The 18,831-nt window shown below is 55.6% G+C and overlaps 1 protein-coding gene across 5 annotated transcripts in view; it reads left to right on the forward strand.

Annotated features, from left to right (window-relative positions):
• Window positions 1-309: 309 nt before the first annotated feature.
• The window catches only part of LOC105480712 (transport and golgi organization 2 homolog), a 46,906-nt gene continuing 28,384 nt past the window's right edge, over window positions 310-18,831 (forward strand). Inside the window, exons 1-2 of one of the 5 annotated variants that reach the window (XM_011739828.3) lie at window positions 310-394; window positions 16,621-16,715. In XM_011739828.3, coding sequence (XP_011738130.1) covers window positions 16,660-16,715 — 56 coding nt within the window. In that variant the 5' untranslated portion in view covers window positions 310-394; window positions 16,621-16,659. The other 4 variants (XM_011739829.3, XM_071080021.1, XM_011739827.3 and 1 more) reach the window with 4 other exon arrangements.

Here is an 18,831-nt window from a genome sequence, read left to right on the forward strand (position 1 = left end):
GTGAGCATTCCTGTAGCTCTTTCGAGAGAGGCCGCAGGGTGGGCAGGTGACAGATGGTGTCCATGAGGGCATGAGCTGAGGAGCGGCTGCAACCTCCCAGGGCGTCCCCGCAGGCAGGGAGTCGCGGAGTACCCGAAGGCCGCGGGATCGGGAAGCGCTCGGACGCCTGCGCAGCCCCAAGCCATGGCGCAGCCTCGGGGGCGGGGCGCCAGGAGACTGCAGCCTCCGAGCGACAGCGCGCGCAGCCAACGGGACTCCGGCATGCGGCGCGCCGCCCCGCCCCTCGCTGCGCGGCCCAATGGTGAAGGCGCCGGCTTCGGGCCGGGCGGGGACTGGGCTGGCTGCGGTGGCGCGCTGGCGCGGCACCCGGAAGTCGGCGGCGGCGGCGGAGGCGGTGAGTGCGCGGCTCCGGGGCTGGCCGACTCCTCTCGTTGCCTGGCCGGCCTGGGCTCGGGGGCACCGGGCTCTGGGTGCGCGGACCGGGCTAGGCTGCTTGAAGGTGGGTGGGCTGGCCGCACCGCCTTGCCCTGCCTCAGTTTCCCCTTTCTGAGGTATGGTATAGAATCAGGCGGCTGGGTCAGGGGCTACCACGTCGATCCGGCCGACGAAAATGCCCCGCGCCTTACTGGAAGGCGTTTTTGGTACTCCCCGCTGACACGGGATGCGAGGGACACTGGCAGGTGGGAACCAGACTCGCTGCGGGGAGGCTGAGACTGACAGGGCCGGGAGCTGCGTGGTCCCTGCAGGGTGGGTGGGCTGCGCGGCCTTGGCAGCATCAGGGACAGCTCTGGAGCCCATTCGCTCTGTCCCCTACCTGCGGCCTGCTGCGGGCCAGCAGGGTGACAGCTAATGTGGGTGTGAGTAGTTAGTAAGTGCTGGGTCATCCCTGCGCCTGAATGCGGCCTTCCTGGGGAGGTTTGGGTAGTTACATCCCCCACCCCCACTTCCAGGGCATCAGAGGTAGGGGCTGGCAGGGCTGCACTCAGGGCAGTCCTTGCCCCACCGCAGCCTGGGCTTTGCCCGTTTTCCTCTAGGGAAGTGGGCACAGAGAGGGCTGTTTGCTGAGACCCCCACCTTCCCTGCCCCCAGCACCTCTTCTGTGCTCCCTTGGCTTCCTGCTGGGCCACAAGCTTTAGAGTGAACCTTCTGCCCTTGGACAAGTCCCTGGGCCTCAGGCCCCATTCCTCTTCAAGAATGTCACATGCCCTGTCCTGGCCAGGGCTGTCTGCACTGGCCAGGCCTATTGTGTGGCTCCAGACCTGCTAACCACTGTTTTGCTGCCACTCTGGGGGCAGAGCCCTCTTCCATGAGGCAGATGTGACAGCAGCTGTAAGGGGTAGCTGAGTAGCTCTTTGGAAGGCTTTCTCACGCTAGCTCATTTGCCTTTGGGCAGCCTTTTGGGGCAAGCATTCTTTGATCCAGTCCTGCTCCCACAAGGAAAACTCAGGCTAAGGGGACAGATGGTGTTCCCAAGGTCATTCAGATCCAGGGCCCGCTCCCAGTGCCTCTACTACTCCTGGGCCACTCTCCTAGGAGTTTTCCTGCATCTGTGTCCTGTTGGGTGGGTTGGGGGCAGCTGGAGAGGGTGACCATGTTGTTAGATGGACACAGCAGAGCCTCTGTTCCCGCAGGATCCTAGTGCTCTGGTGGTCCAGGGTGGGGTGCCCTGGTGCCCCCACTCTCTTGGGCCCCTACACAGCTTTGTGTTACTTGCATGTCCCCAGACTGCAGGCCCCTCAGACCAAGCGCCTGCCTGCTGTGATGTGTGGTGGCCATAGCCCTTCCCTGAGCTGAGATGACCAGCTGTCAGCTCTGCCTGGGCTGCCAGCCCTTTGTGCTTCCTTGGTCTTCACTTGTGGGCTGTCATTCTGATTACGTTTTGCAGTGTGTGTAATCACACGTAGTGTCTTGGGAACTTGATCCTGTGCCTGGCTTCTGCACCAGATGGTGAACTTGGAGGGCACCCTGGTGCCCACCTAAGCGTGCTGCTTCTGAAAACACCCACAGATATATGAGGGACTTCTCAGGGACCCCAGAAGGGGTCTGGAGAGAAACAGCCCAGGACAGGGAGGCTGGGAAGACTTCTCGAAGTAGGGCCATGCTTGTCATTGACACTCCAGATGCATGAGAAGCAGGGCCCATCCTTTGGTGATATGTCAGTCAGCACATGGCAGCAGCATGGCAGAGCCTGGCCTTTGTTGGCCCCTACCATAGGGTTTGGGCTATCTTGAAAACAAGCCTATCCCTACCATAAGGATGGGCTCTGTGAAAACAAGGTCACCCGAGAAGGACTGAGCTGCCTTTTGAGGTTATCACTGCAGCTTTTTCCCCTTTTTCTCTCAACTTCCTTTTTAGATTGCAAAAATAGTTTATGCATGCTTAAAAATAAAAAAGGCCGGCCTCCTTCTCCCAGCGGCTGCTCCCCTGGTGCGCTTGCTGACATTTGAGGGTGCATCCATCAAGATCTTCAGTGCCACGCTAACTTGAAGTGCTTGCCTTCACCCTCTTTGCAGGCGTGGTAGGAGTGCCCCCTTTTTGTTTTCACTAACCACTCAGGCCGCAGGGGCCGCTGCGAGGCTGACCTGTTCCTGGCTTGTGAGGAAGCTGAGTGTTCCTCCCAGGAGGGCCTGAGGATGGGGCCACCCTGTGTCCAGAGCCTTCTGTCTGCTCACGATGCCTCTTGTTTGTGTTGCTCCTTGGAACTGGGAAGAGACAGTGATCCTCTGGTGTGAGGCTGAAGTAATGCCCCGGAAGCATTGTGAAGATCTGAGGAGAGAGTACCACTGTAGAAAATGTGTTGTGATAGGCTGGGCTTGGTGGCTCACGCCTGTAATCCCAGTACTTCGGGAGGCCGAGGTGGGCAGACTACAAGGCCAGGAGATTAAGACCATCCTGGCTAACACGGTGAAACCCCGTCTCTACTAAAACTACAAAAAAATTAGCCGGGCATGGTGGCTGGTGCCTATAGTCCCAGCTACTCGGGAGGCTGAGGTAGGAGAATGGCGCAGACCCAGGAGGTGGAGCTTGCGGTGAGCTGAGATCATGCCACTGCACTCCAGCCTGGGCAACAGAGCAAGACTCCATCTCAAAAAAAAAGAAGAAAAGAAAATGTGTCATGATAAAATGCCATTTAGGCCCGGTGCAGTGGCTCACGCTTGTAATCCCAGCACTTTGGGAGGCCAAGGCGGGTGGATCACCTGAGGTCAGGAGTTTGAGACCAGCCTGGACAACATGGTGAAACCCTGTCTCTACTAAAAAAAAATACAAAAGTTTGCTGGGCGTGGTGGCGTGCACCTGTAATCCCAATGACTCAGCAGGCTGAGGCAGGAGAATCGCTTGAACCCAGGAGGTGGAGGTTGCAGTGAGCTGAGATCGCACCATTGCACTCCAGCCTAGGCGACAAGAGCAAAACTCCATCTCAAAAAAATAAAAAATAAAAAATGCCATTTAATAGCCAGAGAGTGTAGATTGGTGAGGTGTTGCTGAGGAGATAGGAGGGCAGCAGGGCATTGCAGTGGCCTTGCAATCCAGAGGGTTTCCCGACGTTAGGACTTTCTCTGCCCAGGCCCCGGGAACAGCGACACTGTGTTCTTTTTTTTTTTTTTTTGAGACGGAGTCTCACGCTGTTGCCCAGGCTGGAGTGCAGTGGCGCCATCTCGGCTCACTGCAAGCTCCGCCTCCCGGGTTCCCGCCATTCTCCTGCCTCAGCCTCCTGAGTAGCTGGGACTACAGGCGCCCGCCACCGTGCCCGGCTAATTTTTTGTATTTTTAGTAGAGACGGGGTTTCACTGTGGTCTCGATCTCCTGACCTTGTGATCCGCCCGCCTCGGCCTCCCAAAGTGCTGGGATTACAGGCTTGAGCCACCGCGCCCGGCCGACACTGTGTTCTTATGTGTGTTTACCGCCTCTGCTGGCAGCCACCAGGAGCCCATGTCACATGTCTGTGTCTGCCTTGTCCTTTGAAAAGAGCAGCTCAAGCTTTCAAGCTCCGCCCCTGGGGGCTGCCACAGCTGATGGGGTGGGGATTACAAGGGCTGGGTATTGGGCGCCCGGCTGCTCAGCCCTGCTGCACCAGCCCTTGTGGGCATTGAGGCTATTAAACGGGGGCAGCAGACTGTAGGACTCAGTTGCCCTCTGTTCAGGGACTCACCACGTGTAGCCCCAATAGGAGCCCGACTTGACGGCTACCCTCCCAAGTGTCTAGGTCCCCTTGTCGCTGTGGTTCTAATAACTTTCTGTTCCCTCGTGTGCACCCCTGCCTCTGTCACCACTGCTTTCTGCTTAGCACACCTCCCCTCTGCCCACGTGCTATGTTTGCCTTTTTGGTTGCCAAAGGGAAGTGGTTCCACCAAGAGCGTGTGTCCCATCCCCTATGGCCCCCAGGGTCTCCAGGTGTGGCGTTGCCGTGACAGCCCAGCTGCACCCCGTCCTGTGCAGAGCTGTCTTGCACTGGGGCTGATTGGGTCTTCTCTTGCTTTCCATGAACAAGTGACACTTGGGTTCTTGCCTTTCCTTCCCTCACTTCCCTGCCCATAGAAATGTCCCAGTCCCAGCAGGGAAGGATGGCAGGATCTGTGCACTTTCATTTTTTTTCTTTTTGAGATGGCGTCTTGCTTTGTCACCTCAGAAGGCTGAGGCAGGAGAATCGCTTGAACCACGGAGGGAGAGGTTGCAGTGAACTGAGATCATGCCACTGCAACCTCTGCCTCCCGGGTTCAAGCGATCCTCCTGCCTCAGCCTCCTGAGTAGCTGGGATTACAGGTGTGCATCACCATGCCCAGCTAATTTTTGTGTTTTTAGTAGAGACAGGGTTTTACCATGTTGGCCAGGCTGGTCTTGAACTCCTGACCTCAGGTGACCCACCCGCCTCGGCCTCCCAAAGTGTTGGAATTACAGGCGTGAGCCACTGCGCCTGGCCAGTGCACTTTCTTTTGAGGGTGGACATTACTGTTCCCCACCGGGAAGCATGCCTACTGGGTGTGCACGCTTTCAGTGCCTGGTGTGACAGATTGTACAAAGTGAACCCAGCCACACAACTACCATCCATATCACACATGAAACCACCGCCAGCACCCGGACATCTCCATCGTGTCCCCCAGTGGCTGCCTAGACCGGGTGGCCCTGCCCTGCCTTCTGTCTCCATGGGCAGATGTTGCTTATCTCTGGCCTCTGCATGGAAGACCAAGCAGAGTGTTATCTTCTGGCTGGGACCTCCCTGCTGCCTCGGGAACGGGGGCTTGTTCCTGTTCATCGCCGTGGAAGGGCACAGGCTGGCTTCCTTTCCAGGTTATGGGCTTTCTTACTGTGTCACTTTGTGGACTTGGGCACCTGCAGAGTGCCTGGCATGGTGAGCAGGGGTTGGGGCATGGCGTGATCTAGGCAGGGTTTGGAAGGTTCTTTGAATAGCCAAGAGGGACAGTCTGGAGAGTGCCCTCCAGACACCCAAGAATGCATTGAAGCTAAGGTGACTACTGCAGCCTCAGAGGCCTGGTGACACATGCAGGGCCTCAAGGGGCCCATGTGACTAGGAGTTCAGGGTGTGGCTGAGGTGAGCCAGACTGGATGGCCAGCGGCCACCTGAGGATGATTGGCTGTGTGTTTGGGAAGCATGGGTCGTCCCCACCTCACAGCATTCACACAGGCAGACAGCGGGCAGATCCAAGAGCTTCACCAAGGCCGGGCGCAGTGGCTCACACCTATAATCCCAGCATTTTGGGAGGCCGAGGCGGGGGATCATGAGGTCAGGAGTTCAAGACCATCCTGACCAACGTGATGAAAAACCGTCTTTACTAAAAATACAAAAATTAGCTGGGCCTGGTGGCATGCGCCTGTAATCCCAGCTACTCGGGAGGCTGAGGCAGGAGAATTGCTTGAACCTGGGAGGCAGAGGTTGTAGTGAGTTGAGATTGCACCACTGCACTCCAGCCTGAGCGACAGAGCGAGACTTCGTCTCAAAAAAGGAAAAAAAAGAGCTTCACCACTGTGCAACCATACAAAGTAGTTAAGAAAAAGGAGTTCTCATTTTGGGACAAGGAGAGCCTCCTTTAGCAAGACAGGGGACATGACCACTGTACGGTAACGATTGGAAAATCCCATGTAATATAAGACTATTTCTATGAGGCAGCATCACAGGCATTTTGTCCCCTGAAAGGCAGGGGACAGCTAGGGAGAAAACAGTTGCAGGCCTGGGACAGGCACATGGTGGCCCACATCACACCAGGGTCAGTGAGACAAAGGCCCAGTGGTCAGTAACCACGTTGGTGAATTGTAGGCAAGAACATACAGGAGGTCGCAAGTTGCCCAGCCAGTAGGGAATGCCCATAAAACCCTGGTGGGAGCATTTCCTACACCACATACACCCTGGAGGTGGGTGAGTGGCAGCAGGGTCTGGCGCTAGACGTTAGCGGGAACTTGGCCGAGTCTGCTTATCTGAAAGCGTCACCCATGGATGGAGCAATTCCACCTCCTGGGTCTATCCTAGGAATGTCCTCAGCCGCTCTCCCACTGCTGTAAAGAAATACCTGGGACTGGGTCATTTATTTAAAAAAGAGGTTTAATTGGCTCATGGTTCTGCAAGGTGTATAGGAAGCATGATGCTGGCATTTGCTCAGCTTCCAGGGAGGCCTCAGGAAACTTAACAATCATGGCAGAAAGCGAAGCATGAGCCAGCACTTCACACAGCTGGAGCAGGAAGAAGAGAGAGATGGGAGAGGTGCCACACACTTAAAACCAGATCTCATGAGAACTCTTATCACTGTACAGTACCGGTGGGGGGGATGGTGCTAAACCTTCGTGAGAATTCCGCCTCCGTGATCCAGTCACCTCCCACCAGGTCCCACCTCCAACACTGGTAATTACAATTCAGCGTGAGATTTGATGGGGACACAGATCCAAACCAAATCAGCCCATGTGCAGAGCATGTGCTAGGGATGGTCACTTGATGGGACTAAGACACCAGCCAGAGCTGAGAGGCAGAGAAGCGGGAAAGCTGGGCAGTGGTGAACCAGTGGGGACGTGGCTCTGGTGGAGACGGACTTCATGGCCAGTCAGGGAGAACGGAGCAGTGGGACCCTAGTGTGTTAACCCCACCGCATACATGTGTCTGCTCACATGTATGTGCAGGCAGGCTAAGAACACTCTGGTGCCACAGGCAGCCCTTGGCTGAGGCTTTTTTTGTTTTCTTTTTTGAGACTCAGAGTCTTGCTTTGTCATCCAGGCTGGAGTGCAGTGGTACTGTTATAGCTCACTGCAGCCTCAAACTCCTGGGCTCGAGCAATCCTCTTGCCTCAGCCTCCTGTGTAGCTGGGACTACAGATGCATGTCACTGTGCTCGGCTAATTTTATTTTATTTTTATTTATTTTATTTTACTTTACTTTTTTGAAACGGAGTCTCACGCTGTCACCCAGGCTGGAGTGCAGTGGCACAATCTCGGTTCACTGCACCCTTTGGCTCCTGGACTCAAGTGATCCTCCTGCCTCAGCCTCCTGAGTAGCTGGGATTATAGGCCTGTGCTACCATGCCTGGCTAATTTTTGTATTTTTAGTAGAGACAGGGTTTCACTGTGTTGGCCAGGCTGGTCTTGGAATTCCTGACCTCAAATGATCTGCCCGCCTCAGCCTCCCAAAGTGCAGAGATTACAGCCATGAGCCACTGCACCCGGCCTTATTTTATTATATTATTAACATTATATTGAGACAGAGTCTCCCTCTGTTGCTCTGTTGCTGGAGTGCAGTGATATAATCATAATTCACTGCAGCCTTGATCTTCCAGGCTCAAGCCATCCTCCTACCTCAGCCTCCCAAGTAGTTGGGACCACAGGCATATGCCACTGTGCCTGGCTAATTGTTTTTATTTGCTTATTTATTTATTTATTTGAGACAGCGTCTCACTCTGTTGCCAGGCTGGAGTGCAGTGGCACAATCTCGGCTCACTGCAAGCTCTGCCTCCCAGGTTCACGCCATTCTCCTGCCTCAGCCTCCTGAGTTGCTGGGACTACAGGTGCCCGCCACCATGCCCGGCTAATCTTTTGTATTTTTAGTAGAGACGGGGTTTCACCATGTTAGCCAGGATGGTTTTGATCTCTTGACCTCATGATCCACCCGCCTCGGCCTCCCAAAGTGCGGGGATTACAGGTGTGAGCCACCGCGCCTGGCCTTTATTTGCTTTTTGTAGACAGGGACTTGCTGTGTTTCCCAGGCTGGCCTTAAACTCCTGACCTCAAACAGTCCTCCTGCTGGGCCTCCCAAAGTGCTGAGATGACAGACATGAGCCCTGCGGGATGGGGCTTTGGCCTGTTAAATGTAATTGGAAATGTTTCTCACCAGAATGTGCTCCTGGGTGACCTGAGCAATGGGATTAACAACTGTGGACCCCACCAGCCTCCAGAGCTGCCAGTCGTGGCAGCAGGAGACTCAGCCTTGGGCTGGGGCACAGAGAGGCTGAATAGAGGGTGAATGAGCAGGCAGCGTGTGAGAGGGACCAGCGTTTCTTGGCATTATACAAAAGCTAGTAGAGGTGGTGCTGGTTGGTGTGGGGTGGGCGACTGGCACGGTCAGGTGCCTGATGCCTGTTGGCCTCCTCGGAAGGGGACGCTGGCAGTAGTGGGTTCTGGAACATGCAGGAGGGTGGCCTGGATTTGTCCTGCAGCACCGAGGTCTGCCTGTTCCCCACTGGGTCTTCCATTTGAGGTGCTGTCAGCATGGTCCTCGTCCCCCTTGCTGCTTTTCCCCATGGGCCTCTGCAAGGTCACTGCCCACGCTCCACCCCACCTACCTGCCTGTGTGGTGGGCACTGAGAGTCAGGGAAGCAGATCCTCACTGCTGGGCAGCAGGCCATGTGCATATCCATCAGGGTGCCAGACCTTGTCCCCATGCAGCCCTGGCTGGGGTCATTGCTGCTGCTGCTCTCTGCTTGTGGCTCTGGCCCGTCTTTGCCCAAGCCTTCTGTCTGAGTGGTTTTCTTGTCGTGCCTTTTTTAGACACCACATGGAGTGAGGTTTGGGGCTTGCCTCAGCTGGAGTCTCATTCTTCTTAGAGAGGGAGTTTAGGCCCTTTCCATTTCGCTCTTAGGACAGAAGGCCCTGTTGGTTCCTCCGAGAAGCCAGGGGAGGAGCCCTAGGCTGGAGAGGGGATTCTGGAGCAGAGTGGATCTCAGAAGCAGAAGGTGGGCAGAGAGGACGGTGCATGCCGGGAAAGTTCTCGAAAGCATCAGCAGATGGGCCCAGAGTGCCTGGAAAGCTTCCGCCCTTCACAGACGGCGCCATGCACTAAGAATAACCCGTGCCAAGTCCAGGCTTTCTTCCTATTTTGCAGAATTACCAGGTTGTTAGGCCAGGGGAACGTATGCCGGGATTCTGGGAAGACTTCCACCCGCACTGTTATTCTTAGAGGACGGGAAGCCCTTGGCTGTGGTGTGAAGAGGGCTCTTTCTTTCCATTCATACCTCACAGATCCTCTGGCCAGGCTCAGGGCGCTGAAGGACTCCAGGAGTGTGTGGGGGATTTCCTCCCTGGAAGAGGCCTGTGCTCTGTCCCTGCTGAGGCTGGCGGCATTTGCAGTCACATGGTGAGCTCGCGGTGACTGTCCCCTTCTTACCTCCCTGGCAGGGTTGGCGAAGGCCACACCAAGGTCCCAAGTGATTGGTTCCCAGGCCTCCCTGCACAGAGGCTGTGCGTGTCCCCCGGGCATTCACTCTAGCTGTCTGGGCTGCAGGGAGGCAGGGTGCCTGGCCTGAGTGGAGGTGACACTCTACTGGGGGTGGTAAGTGTTGACCATCACAAAGGCGACCTCTTTCATCACATCTGTGTGAGAGGAGCTGGACTCTCCTCAGATATGGATGAGCCTCACAACCCATATCCTTTCATCTCTTGCATGTCCACCAAGTCCCTATGTGCTCCGGGAGGCAGTGGTACAGGCCGGCCGCTCCGCATGACCAGAGCACCAGTGCCTCATACTCCAGTGCATTTCCTTCCCAGGGTGCGCCAGGACTCTTGTAAAGAGGGCATTCCCGTGTAAGCAGTTGCTTTATTTTTTTTATTTTTTAATTTTTTTTTGAGATGGAGTTTTCCTCTTGTCTCTTAGGCTGGAGTGCAATGGCACGATCTCAGTTCACTGCAACCTCCACCTCCTGGGTTCAAGCAATTCTCCTGCCTCAGCCTCCTCAGTAGCTAGGATTATAGGCGCTCACCACGATGCCTGGCTAATTTGTTTTTTTTTTTTTTTTTTTTAGATGGAGTCTTGCTCTGTTGCCCAGGCTGGAGTGCAGTGGCACGATCTTGGCTCACTACAACCTCCACCTCCTGGGTTCAAGCAATTCTTGTGTCTCAGCCTCCTGAGTAGCTGGGACTACAGGTGCCTGCCACCACGCCTGGCTAATTTTTGTATTTTTAGTAGAGACAGGGTTTCACCATATTGGCCAGGCTGTTCTCAAACTCCTGACCTCGTGATTCGCCCACCTTGGCTTCCCAAAGTGCTGGGATTACAGGTGTGATAATTTTTGTATTTTTAGTAGAGACGGGGTTTCACCATGTTGGCCAGGCTGGCCTCAAACTCCTGACCTCAGGTGATCCACCCCCCTCAGCTTCCCAAAGTGTTGGGATTACAGGGGTGAGCCACCTCACCCAGCCGGCAGTTGCTATAAAATTTTATAAAAAGATGTTGTTAAGACCCAGTCATTAAGACTTCCTGAGGTGGGAGGATCACTTCAGCCCATGAGTTTGAGAACAGCCTGGGCAACATAGTGAGACCCGATCTCTCCAAAAACATTTAAAAATTAGGGCCAGATGCAGTGGCTCACATCTGTAATCCCAGCACTTTGGGAGGCCAAGGTGGGTGGATCACGAGGTCAGGAGATCAAGACCATCATGGCCAACATGGTGAAACCCTGTCTCTACTAAAAATACAAAAATTAGCTGGGTGTGGTGGTGCGCACCTGTAGTCCCAGCTACTTGAGAGGCTGAGGCAGGAGAGTCACTTGAACCTGGGAGGCGGGGCTGCAGTGAGCTGAGATGTGCCACTGCACTCCAGCCTGGGTGACAGATCGAGACTGTCTCAAAAAAAAAAAAAAAAAAATTAGCCGGGTGTGGTGGTATGCACCTGTAATCTTAGCTACTTGGGAGGCTTGAGGTGGGAGGATGGCGATGGCTTGAGCCCAGGAGTTCAAGGGTGCAGTGAGCTATGATCACATGACTGCACCAGGGCGACAGAGTGGAGGTAATATGCTTCCTCAAGTAGCCGTGAGAACGATGCTTCTTTTCTTGTCCTGGCTCAGGAACCTCACCACCATGCCATGTTGCCCTGCTGTGCTGTGCTGGTGTTGTGGGTTGGTGGCAGGACGTTTGCCCACCTCACAGGCCCTGCTTTCAGTCTTGGAGTATGGCTCTTCTCGACTGCTGCCCACACGGCCTCCTGTCCTCAGCCTGGACTACATATCTGGGCTGTTCCATCCCTGTGGGCCTGTGAGGCCTGGCCATGTGCCTGTGCCATGCCAGTGGCTTTCAAGATGATGTTTCTAGTAGGACCACATGTAAGCACAGTAACCACCATGGCCAGGAGGAAGCTGGCTGCCCATCACCACCTTGCCCAGGGACCTCTTGCGCCCTGGCGGGGATCAGCAGCTCCTGCTGTGGGAGAACAGAAGGCAGCATGCTGACTTCCAGGAGTGTCCGCAGCATGGCTGGGCAGATTAGAGCTAGAAATGAACAGATCTAGTGCTGAGGCCATCCTGGGTCTCTGGGGAGCTGCCAGGCTGTGGGTGCGGGGTCCAGGAGGCCCACTTGATCCCAGCATCCCACATGTGCCTGCTCGGGGTGGCCAGCTCACTGCTTCTTCACCCCTAGCCCAACCAGCAGGTGCCCCACCATGAGCCCCTCCGGGCTCACCTTGCCCATCCCCGCCATGTGACCTGGGAGTCGTGGTGGGATGGGATCACAGCTACAGAGCACACAGCACAGGGAGGAGCTCATCAGCATCTTCCCCCCTGTGGAGCCCTGGCCCAGCCTCCTTTTGGACCCGCCCTGGCAGCCGGGTTTTGCGGCGCCTGCCCCACCCGCCCAGTAACCTACTTGCCCAACTGCTATCCCAGTGGCCGTGAGGCCAGGTGACGAGATGGGGGTGTGTAAAGCATTTTCTGCCTGGAGAGGATGGGCGTGTGGCCATCTGATTGCTTCTGCAAGCCTGGTGGATGTGTGCAGGATATCCTGGTGGTCTCAGCCCCGTGGGGCAGGCGGGTCCCCTGCAGGATGCAGAGACTGGGCGTGGCTTCCTGCAGATGTTCAGATGCCTCTGGGCTGTGGCCTCTGAGACCCAGGGCAAGGCTGCTGGCTGGACCGCAGACCCTCCTGCCTGCCTCTTCCTTCAGCTGCTCTTTGTGGTCTGGCTCTGGCCGCCTGGGCCTCAGGGCCAACCCTGAATGGCTTTGACCACTCTGTGGCCTTCTGACTGCTGAGGACTTGCAGAGAGTTCACTGGGCTTGGCTCAAGTGCTGAGCCCAGGGCAGGGTTGGGGACAGGCAGAGTGGGGCCTTACCTGGAAAGCCAGGCACGATTGTCCCTGGGACACCAACCCTCCTGTAAAGTTGGCCAACTCGGGCACCCTTGAGTGCAAGCTCTGTGTGGCACAAGAGATGCCCTGAGGAGCCCAGCCTCACCTGGTGTGATGGGACCTGTGGAAGTTGTGGGAAGTGGTCCTGGCCACCCGTGTGCGCACCTGCCCTGTGCCCAGATCAAGTTGTGGTGACCAAAAGGACAAGGACTATATCCATGGCTCCCTCCCAGAGCCTGGCAAGTCAGCAGGCATGAGAGGGTGTTGGAAGCTGTGGTGGGCCTGTGTGGGGGCCGTGCAGGACCTAGGGAACCTGCAGGGCTTGGCTTAGGGAGCACACAGGGGCCCAGGCAAAGGCAAGGTCACAGGTTGGGGGAGGTGAAGCTGGCAGGGGGAGGGGGAGACCTGCTGGCTAGAGCTGGGTTGGAGGCCGGTGGGCAGTGGGCCTGGCTCGAGCAGGGCGCGAGGGATTGGAGAGAAAGGCAGTTCCTGATGGTCCCCTCCTCAGGGGCTGGCTTTCCTCTGGTCCTTCCCTCCCAATGACCGCGTCTTCGTCGAGGCCACAGCTCTTGGCTCTGCGCCCACACCTCCAGTGCCAGGCTGCCCGGAGATCCGTTGATGGCCTTCCCTTGGACCACGGAGCCCTCCCTGCCACTGGTGCCTGGAGGGCTGGTCTGCTGCCCCTGTACCCTGGCCAGCTAGGATGGTGGGGTCGTGCAGCTGAATTAGGGGTGCCTTTCTGTCTGTCCTATGTGTATCAGTGGCCAGAACTGCCCTCATCCGTGGCCTTGCCAGCAGCTGGGCGTGCAGCCCCGGGAGGGCTGAGGTCGGCTGAAGTTGAGACCAACGGCCTTCTCTAACACCCCAGAGGAGCATGTCCCTGGTGAGCAGGCCTTGGGTAGCCCTGGGCTCCAGGCCAGTGGGATTCCAGTAGGAACCGGCTGACAGGGCTTCTCTAGTGACTGCAGCCAGGGGTTCTCATGTGCAGGAAAGACCAGCTCCTCCAGAGTGAAGGGACTTGTGTCTTCTGGCCACGTGGTGAGGGCTGGGCCCACCCCATCAGTGGCACCTAGCAGGTGGACACCTGGGTGCACCCCCAAAGCCCAGCGTGCTCCCCATCTTCCTGCACTGCATTCAGGAGGGTTCTGCCTCATCAGCTGCACCTGATCTGCTCTTAAACCCACAGCTGAGCTTTAATGTGCAGTCACGGAAGCTTTCATTTCTAAAAGAACTTCCTAAGAGTTCTTTTGGCCAGGCGCGGTGGCTCACACCTGGAATCCCAACACTTTGGGAGGCCGAGGCGGGCGGATCACCTAAGGTCAGGAGTTCGAGACGAGCCTAACCAACATGGAGAAACCCCATCTCTACTAAAAATACAAAATTAGCTGGGCATGGTGGCGCATGCCTGTAATCCCAGCTACTTCAGAGACTGAGGCAGGAGAATCGCTTGAACTCGGGAGGTGGAGGTTGTGGTGAGCCGAGAGGATGCCAGCCAGCCTGGGCAACAAGAGCAAAGAAACAAAAAACAAAAAACAGTTCCTTTTGCTGCTTTGTAAACCCAGTTTGCTCTTCATCACTTCCTTTCCCCTGCAGATATTTCTGAGCTGTCTGTTTTCTTTCTGCCATCAGAGCATGGTTGGTTGATGATGCATGTACAGTTATCTTTCTGCTGGTTCTTACTCATGGTGCTTCTTTCGTTATGTGGTTCTTTCTGACTATGTACTGCTTCTGGTCTTTAAAAAATGATTTTGAGACTTCTTTGAAGTATAGGATGAAGGTATCTTTCTCCAGAGAGAACTTCAGGCACAGGGGCACTGCCAGTGCTGGAGCCCCTTAAAACTGTGCTTGGCTTGCGGGTCCTTGTACCCCCAGTGTGGACCTGGACAACCGGCTGTGCCACCGCTTCTCAGGAACGTCCCCCCACTTTTGTGCCATGTCCCCATGAGCCCTGGGGGTGACTGCGGCTATAGTTCATCTCTCCCTGAGCATTGCTCTTTGGAGTCCCAGCCTAACTTAGGGGAGAGTCTTCTGTTAGGTCCTCCATCCTGCGGAGGTGTCTGGACCTTGTCTTCTGTCTCCTTCGCCCCCGGGGGCCACCAGAGCATGAGCCCCAGTGTGTTCAGTGGGCAAACGCTCTGAGGCAGGATTGGCCACTGTATTCTGCTGTCCTCTGTGGACCGCACTCTCCCAAGTGTTGGCCAAATGCTGCATGAGCTCATCAACTCCTGGCAATTTTTAAGATGTTTTCATATTTTATTGAGCATCTCGAGTTGTTTTCACCAAAAGGATTGGCCCTAGTAGCCTGCCCACCCTCGGATGATGGCCCCCTATGGGCGCTTCCAGGGCACCTAGTGAGGGGACCCAACCCACTTCCAGCCCCCCAGTCTGCTTCTCACAGGGACCCCTTGTAATGACACACCCTTTAGTTTCCCATCCTATGCAGAGAGCAGACCATCTCAAATGGCTGCCCATCCCCCACCACCCAGTGCATCTGCAGGTGGTGCTCATTGCTGTCCCAACACCTCAACTGCACAGCCACCAGCTCCTCACTGAAGCAGACGGTGCCCAGTGGCTATCCCTGACGCCCGTGCCTGTGGAGGCACATACACTGAACCCTCTTCACCACCCTCCCCACTCATTAGACTTTTCTTGGAGGAATCTTTTTGGCTCTCTTCAGTATTTGAACAGCTTCTTGGCTGTCCCATGTCCCAGCTATGAGCACTGGCTCTGCCCTCGAGCCATGTCACTAAATCATTGCACACGTGCACATTTCAGGAAACTTGGGTGTCACCCTTGGCTGGCCTCGGGATCTAATCTCCGTTCTCCACTCATTTGCACTGTGGAAAACTGCCTGCTCTGGGCCCCAGAGGTCCTTGGGTGGGGAAGAGGTGTGTGCTAAGTGTGCAGTCACCCAGCGTGTCCACGGCACGTGTCCATGCCAGCTGCTGTGGGTGTGTGGGGCCCTCGGGTCCTGTGGGATGGTGAGTGTGTGTGCTGAGTGGGGCCTGTAGGCCCTGCATCCCAGGTGAGTGGGCCATGCTGTCCTGCCTGGCAGGATGGGGGCGGAGGCAGGGCTGCCTCCTTTGGTAGCATGTGGGGTGGGGTTGGTGCTGTTGTAGGGGAGGAGATGTGCATGTGGAGGACGGTCTTGAAGGAAAAATGTATACAGTGGCCCGTTTCCAAGACAAAGTGCCTTGAATTGGCTTAGGTCAGCAAACTACAGAAGAAACAAGACATACTAGGCCCCTGCTTGGATAGCTGATGTGTGCTTGCCAGCCTCCTCTTTCCCCCCACTTAGTTGCCTTCACCCAAACCAAAGAAGTTTAGTCTAAGATGAAAGTTTACTGGCCTGCAAAATAACTCATTTTGTCCGTTCTTATCAGCCTGCCTGCTACTTAGGTCGTAAGTTAAATACTTAAAAAGTCCCTGAGCTGACTAGGACTGCAATGCATTGTGGCCTGCAGCAAAATACAGCAAGACAACCCCCAAAAAACACCTGAAGCCCCGGGCCAACAATTAATAGGCGACGTCCAGGAAAAATTGTGACCCCATAGTACTCGGCCTATAGGATCTAGGGGAGGGACCTGCGCACTAGGGGATAAATTGCTTGTTGAAACTGTGCTAGGTGTGTCTGCCTATCTGACACCTGATTTTGCAAGACTGTCGTTAAAAGTCTCACTTTTTCTGTTCTCTGGGTCTCTGAGTTCATTCTTTAAGTTTGGATGGGTAAGTTTGTTTTTCACAGTGTGGCTCCTGCCCTCACTGCTGCTGCCCCCTTTGGGCCCCCCAGTCCCCCAGCTCGGTGTGTCCAAGCCTTCAGAGTACCGTGGTGCTGATGAGATGCTTCTGTTCAGGGCTGGTGTTGCAGGTGGTGGAGAGACAGTCTGGCCAGTGCTGATGAGTGTATGGGTTTGGGAGGTGTTTGTGTGGCGCTGGCCAGGAATGTGGTGTCCAGTTCCCCCACACCCAGCAAGCGGTACAGGCACCACAGAGGTGGTTCTGTTCTGGCCTGTTGCAGGTTTGGAGGGCAGCTCTGAGTATCTGGCATCTACTCAACTGGGTGTTTTTCTTTTCCCGCAGACCTCTGGACCTGTGTGAGCAGAGCCGCCCTGCGCCACCATGTGCATCATCTTCTTTAAGTTTGATCCTCGCCCTGTTTCCAAAAATGCATACAGGTAACCCCCTCGCTCTGCATCTGCGGCACCCTGCAGGGTCCTGGGTGCCCAGCCAGTTCTCATGCCACCCGAGCTGCTGTGTGCAGGAAGGCGTGTGGGCCAGGCCGGGGCTGCACAGGCCTGGCACTGCCCTCCAGGACAGGGTCACTCCGTGTGGGATGCTGTCAGAATGCCTCTTGGGGCGGGGACTCCAGTCGATGTACAAAGGCGTGAAGACTCAGCCACAGAAGGCAGCCATAGGTAGGACAGAGAAGTGACATGGGTCCAGGCGGGCTGCAGTTCTATGGGCTTTGAGGAGGGTCGGGCGGCAGAACCGGGGCAACGGTGTCAGTGAGTGAGAGCCAGCTTGGGCTGGCTGGTCGCAGCTGCTGGTGAGAAGTCAGAGTGGTGGCCAGGCTAGGGGTCTGTGTGTGGGTTCTGAGCTGAGGAAGAAGGACCTGGGGTAGAGGGGACGCTGAGGACCAGCCAGAGGAGTCAGGAAACCAAGGCCAGAAGCCACCCCTGACCCTGGACTCAGGACGGCCACACCTCCATTCCCTAGGACACCCCAGCATGTATCCCCACGGAGAGTGAGGCAGAGATGTAACCCATGCCCAAAATGAAACTTGTAACCATTCTCTAATGCAACTGCTTGGGAAGCTTGCATCATTTTAAAATCTATACCAGAAATGATTTGAACCATTTCAAGAGGGTCTCAGATTTCAGTCATTACAAAGTTGCATAGACACCATGCTGCTTGACTTCAAGGCTGAGTGAAGTCATTTCAGGCCAAGGAATCGGGAAGGAAGAGTGTCTGGTGTTTTCCCTTTTTGCAGTTGGGTGAGTGGCAGGGCCAGGCTAGGGTCCAAGCAGCAGACAGCATGCTGCAGGGAAGGTGGAAGAAATGTTAAGAAAGAACTGTTATCGGCCGGGCGCGGTGGCTCACGCCTGTAATCCCAGCACTTTGGGAGGCCGAGGCGGGCGGATCACAAGGTCAGGAGATCGAGACCACGGTGAAACCCCGTCTCTACTAAAAATACAAAAAATTAGCCGGGCGCGGTGGCGGGCGCCTGTAGTCCCAGCTACTCAGGAGGCTGAGGCAGGAGAATGGCGTAAACCCAGGAGGCGGAGCTTGCAGTGAGACGAGATCTGGCCACTGCACTCCAGCCTGGGCGACAGAGCGAGACTCCGTCTCAAAAAAAAAAAAAAAAAAAAAAAAAAAAGAAAGAACTGTTATCTGCCACAGGAACTGGAGTAGCGTTGGGCTGGCTAATGAGAGAACAGAATTCTAAAGAATGTAGGGGTCAGATGCGGTGGCTCACACCTGTAATCCTGGTGCTTTGGGAGGCCGAGGTGGGTGGATCACAAGGTCAGGAGATTGCGACCATCCTGGCTAGCAGGGTGAAACCCCGTCTCTACTAAAAATACAAAAAATTAGCCGGGCGTGGTGGCAGGTGCCTGTAGTCCCAGCTACTCAGGAGGCTGAGGCAGGATAATTGCTTGAACCCAAGAGGGAGAGGTTGCAGTGAGCTGAGATTGCACCACTGCACCCCAGCCTAGGTGACAGAGCGAGACTCCGTCTCAAAAAGAAAAAAAAAAGAATGTAAGGACCGGGTGTGGTGGCTCACGCCTGTAATCCCAGCGCTTTGGGAGACCGAGGTGGGCGGATCACGGGATCAGGAGATCGAGACCATCCAGGCGAACATGGTGAAACCCGTCTCTACTAAAAATACGAAAAATTAGCTGGGCATGGTGGCACGCACCTGTAGTCCTAGCTACTCGGGAGGCTGAGGCAGGAGAACTCAGAAGGGTTGAACCCAGACAGCAGAGGTTGCAGTGAGCCGAGATCACGCCACTGCACTCCAGCCTGGGCAACAGAGCAAGACTCCATCTTAAAAAAAAAAAAAAAACAAAAACGATTAAGGGCTGGGTGCAGTGGTCAGCACTTTAGGAGGCCGAGGTGGGTGAATCAGAAGGTCAGGAGATCCAGACCATCGTGGCTAACAGGGTGAAGCCGCATCTCTACTAAAAACGCACAAAAAAATTAGCTGGGTGTGGTGGTGGGTGCCTGTAGTCCCTGCTACTCGGGAGGCCGAGGTGGGAGAATGGCATGAACCTGGGAGGCAGAGCTTATAGT

The sequence above is a fragment of the Macaca nemestrina genome, chromosome 15 (genome assembly GCF_043159975.1).
Source record: "Macaca nemestrina isolate mMacNem1 chromosome 15, mMacNem.hap1, whole genome shotgun sequence".
NCBI lineage: Eukaryota > Metazoa > Chordata > Mammalia > Primates > Cercopithecidae > Macaca > Macaca nemestrina.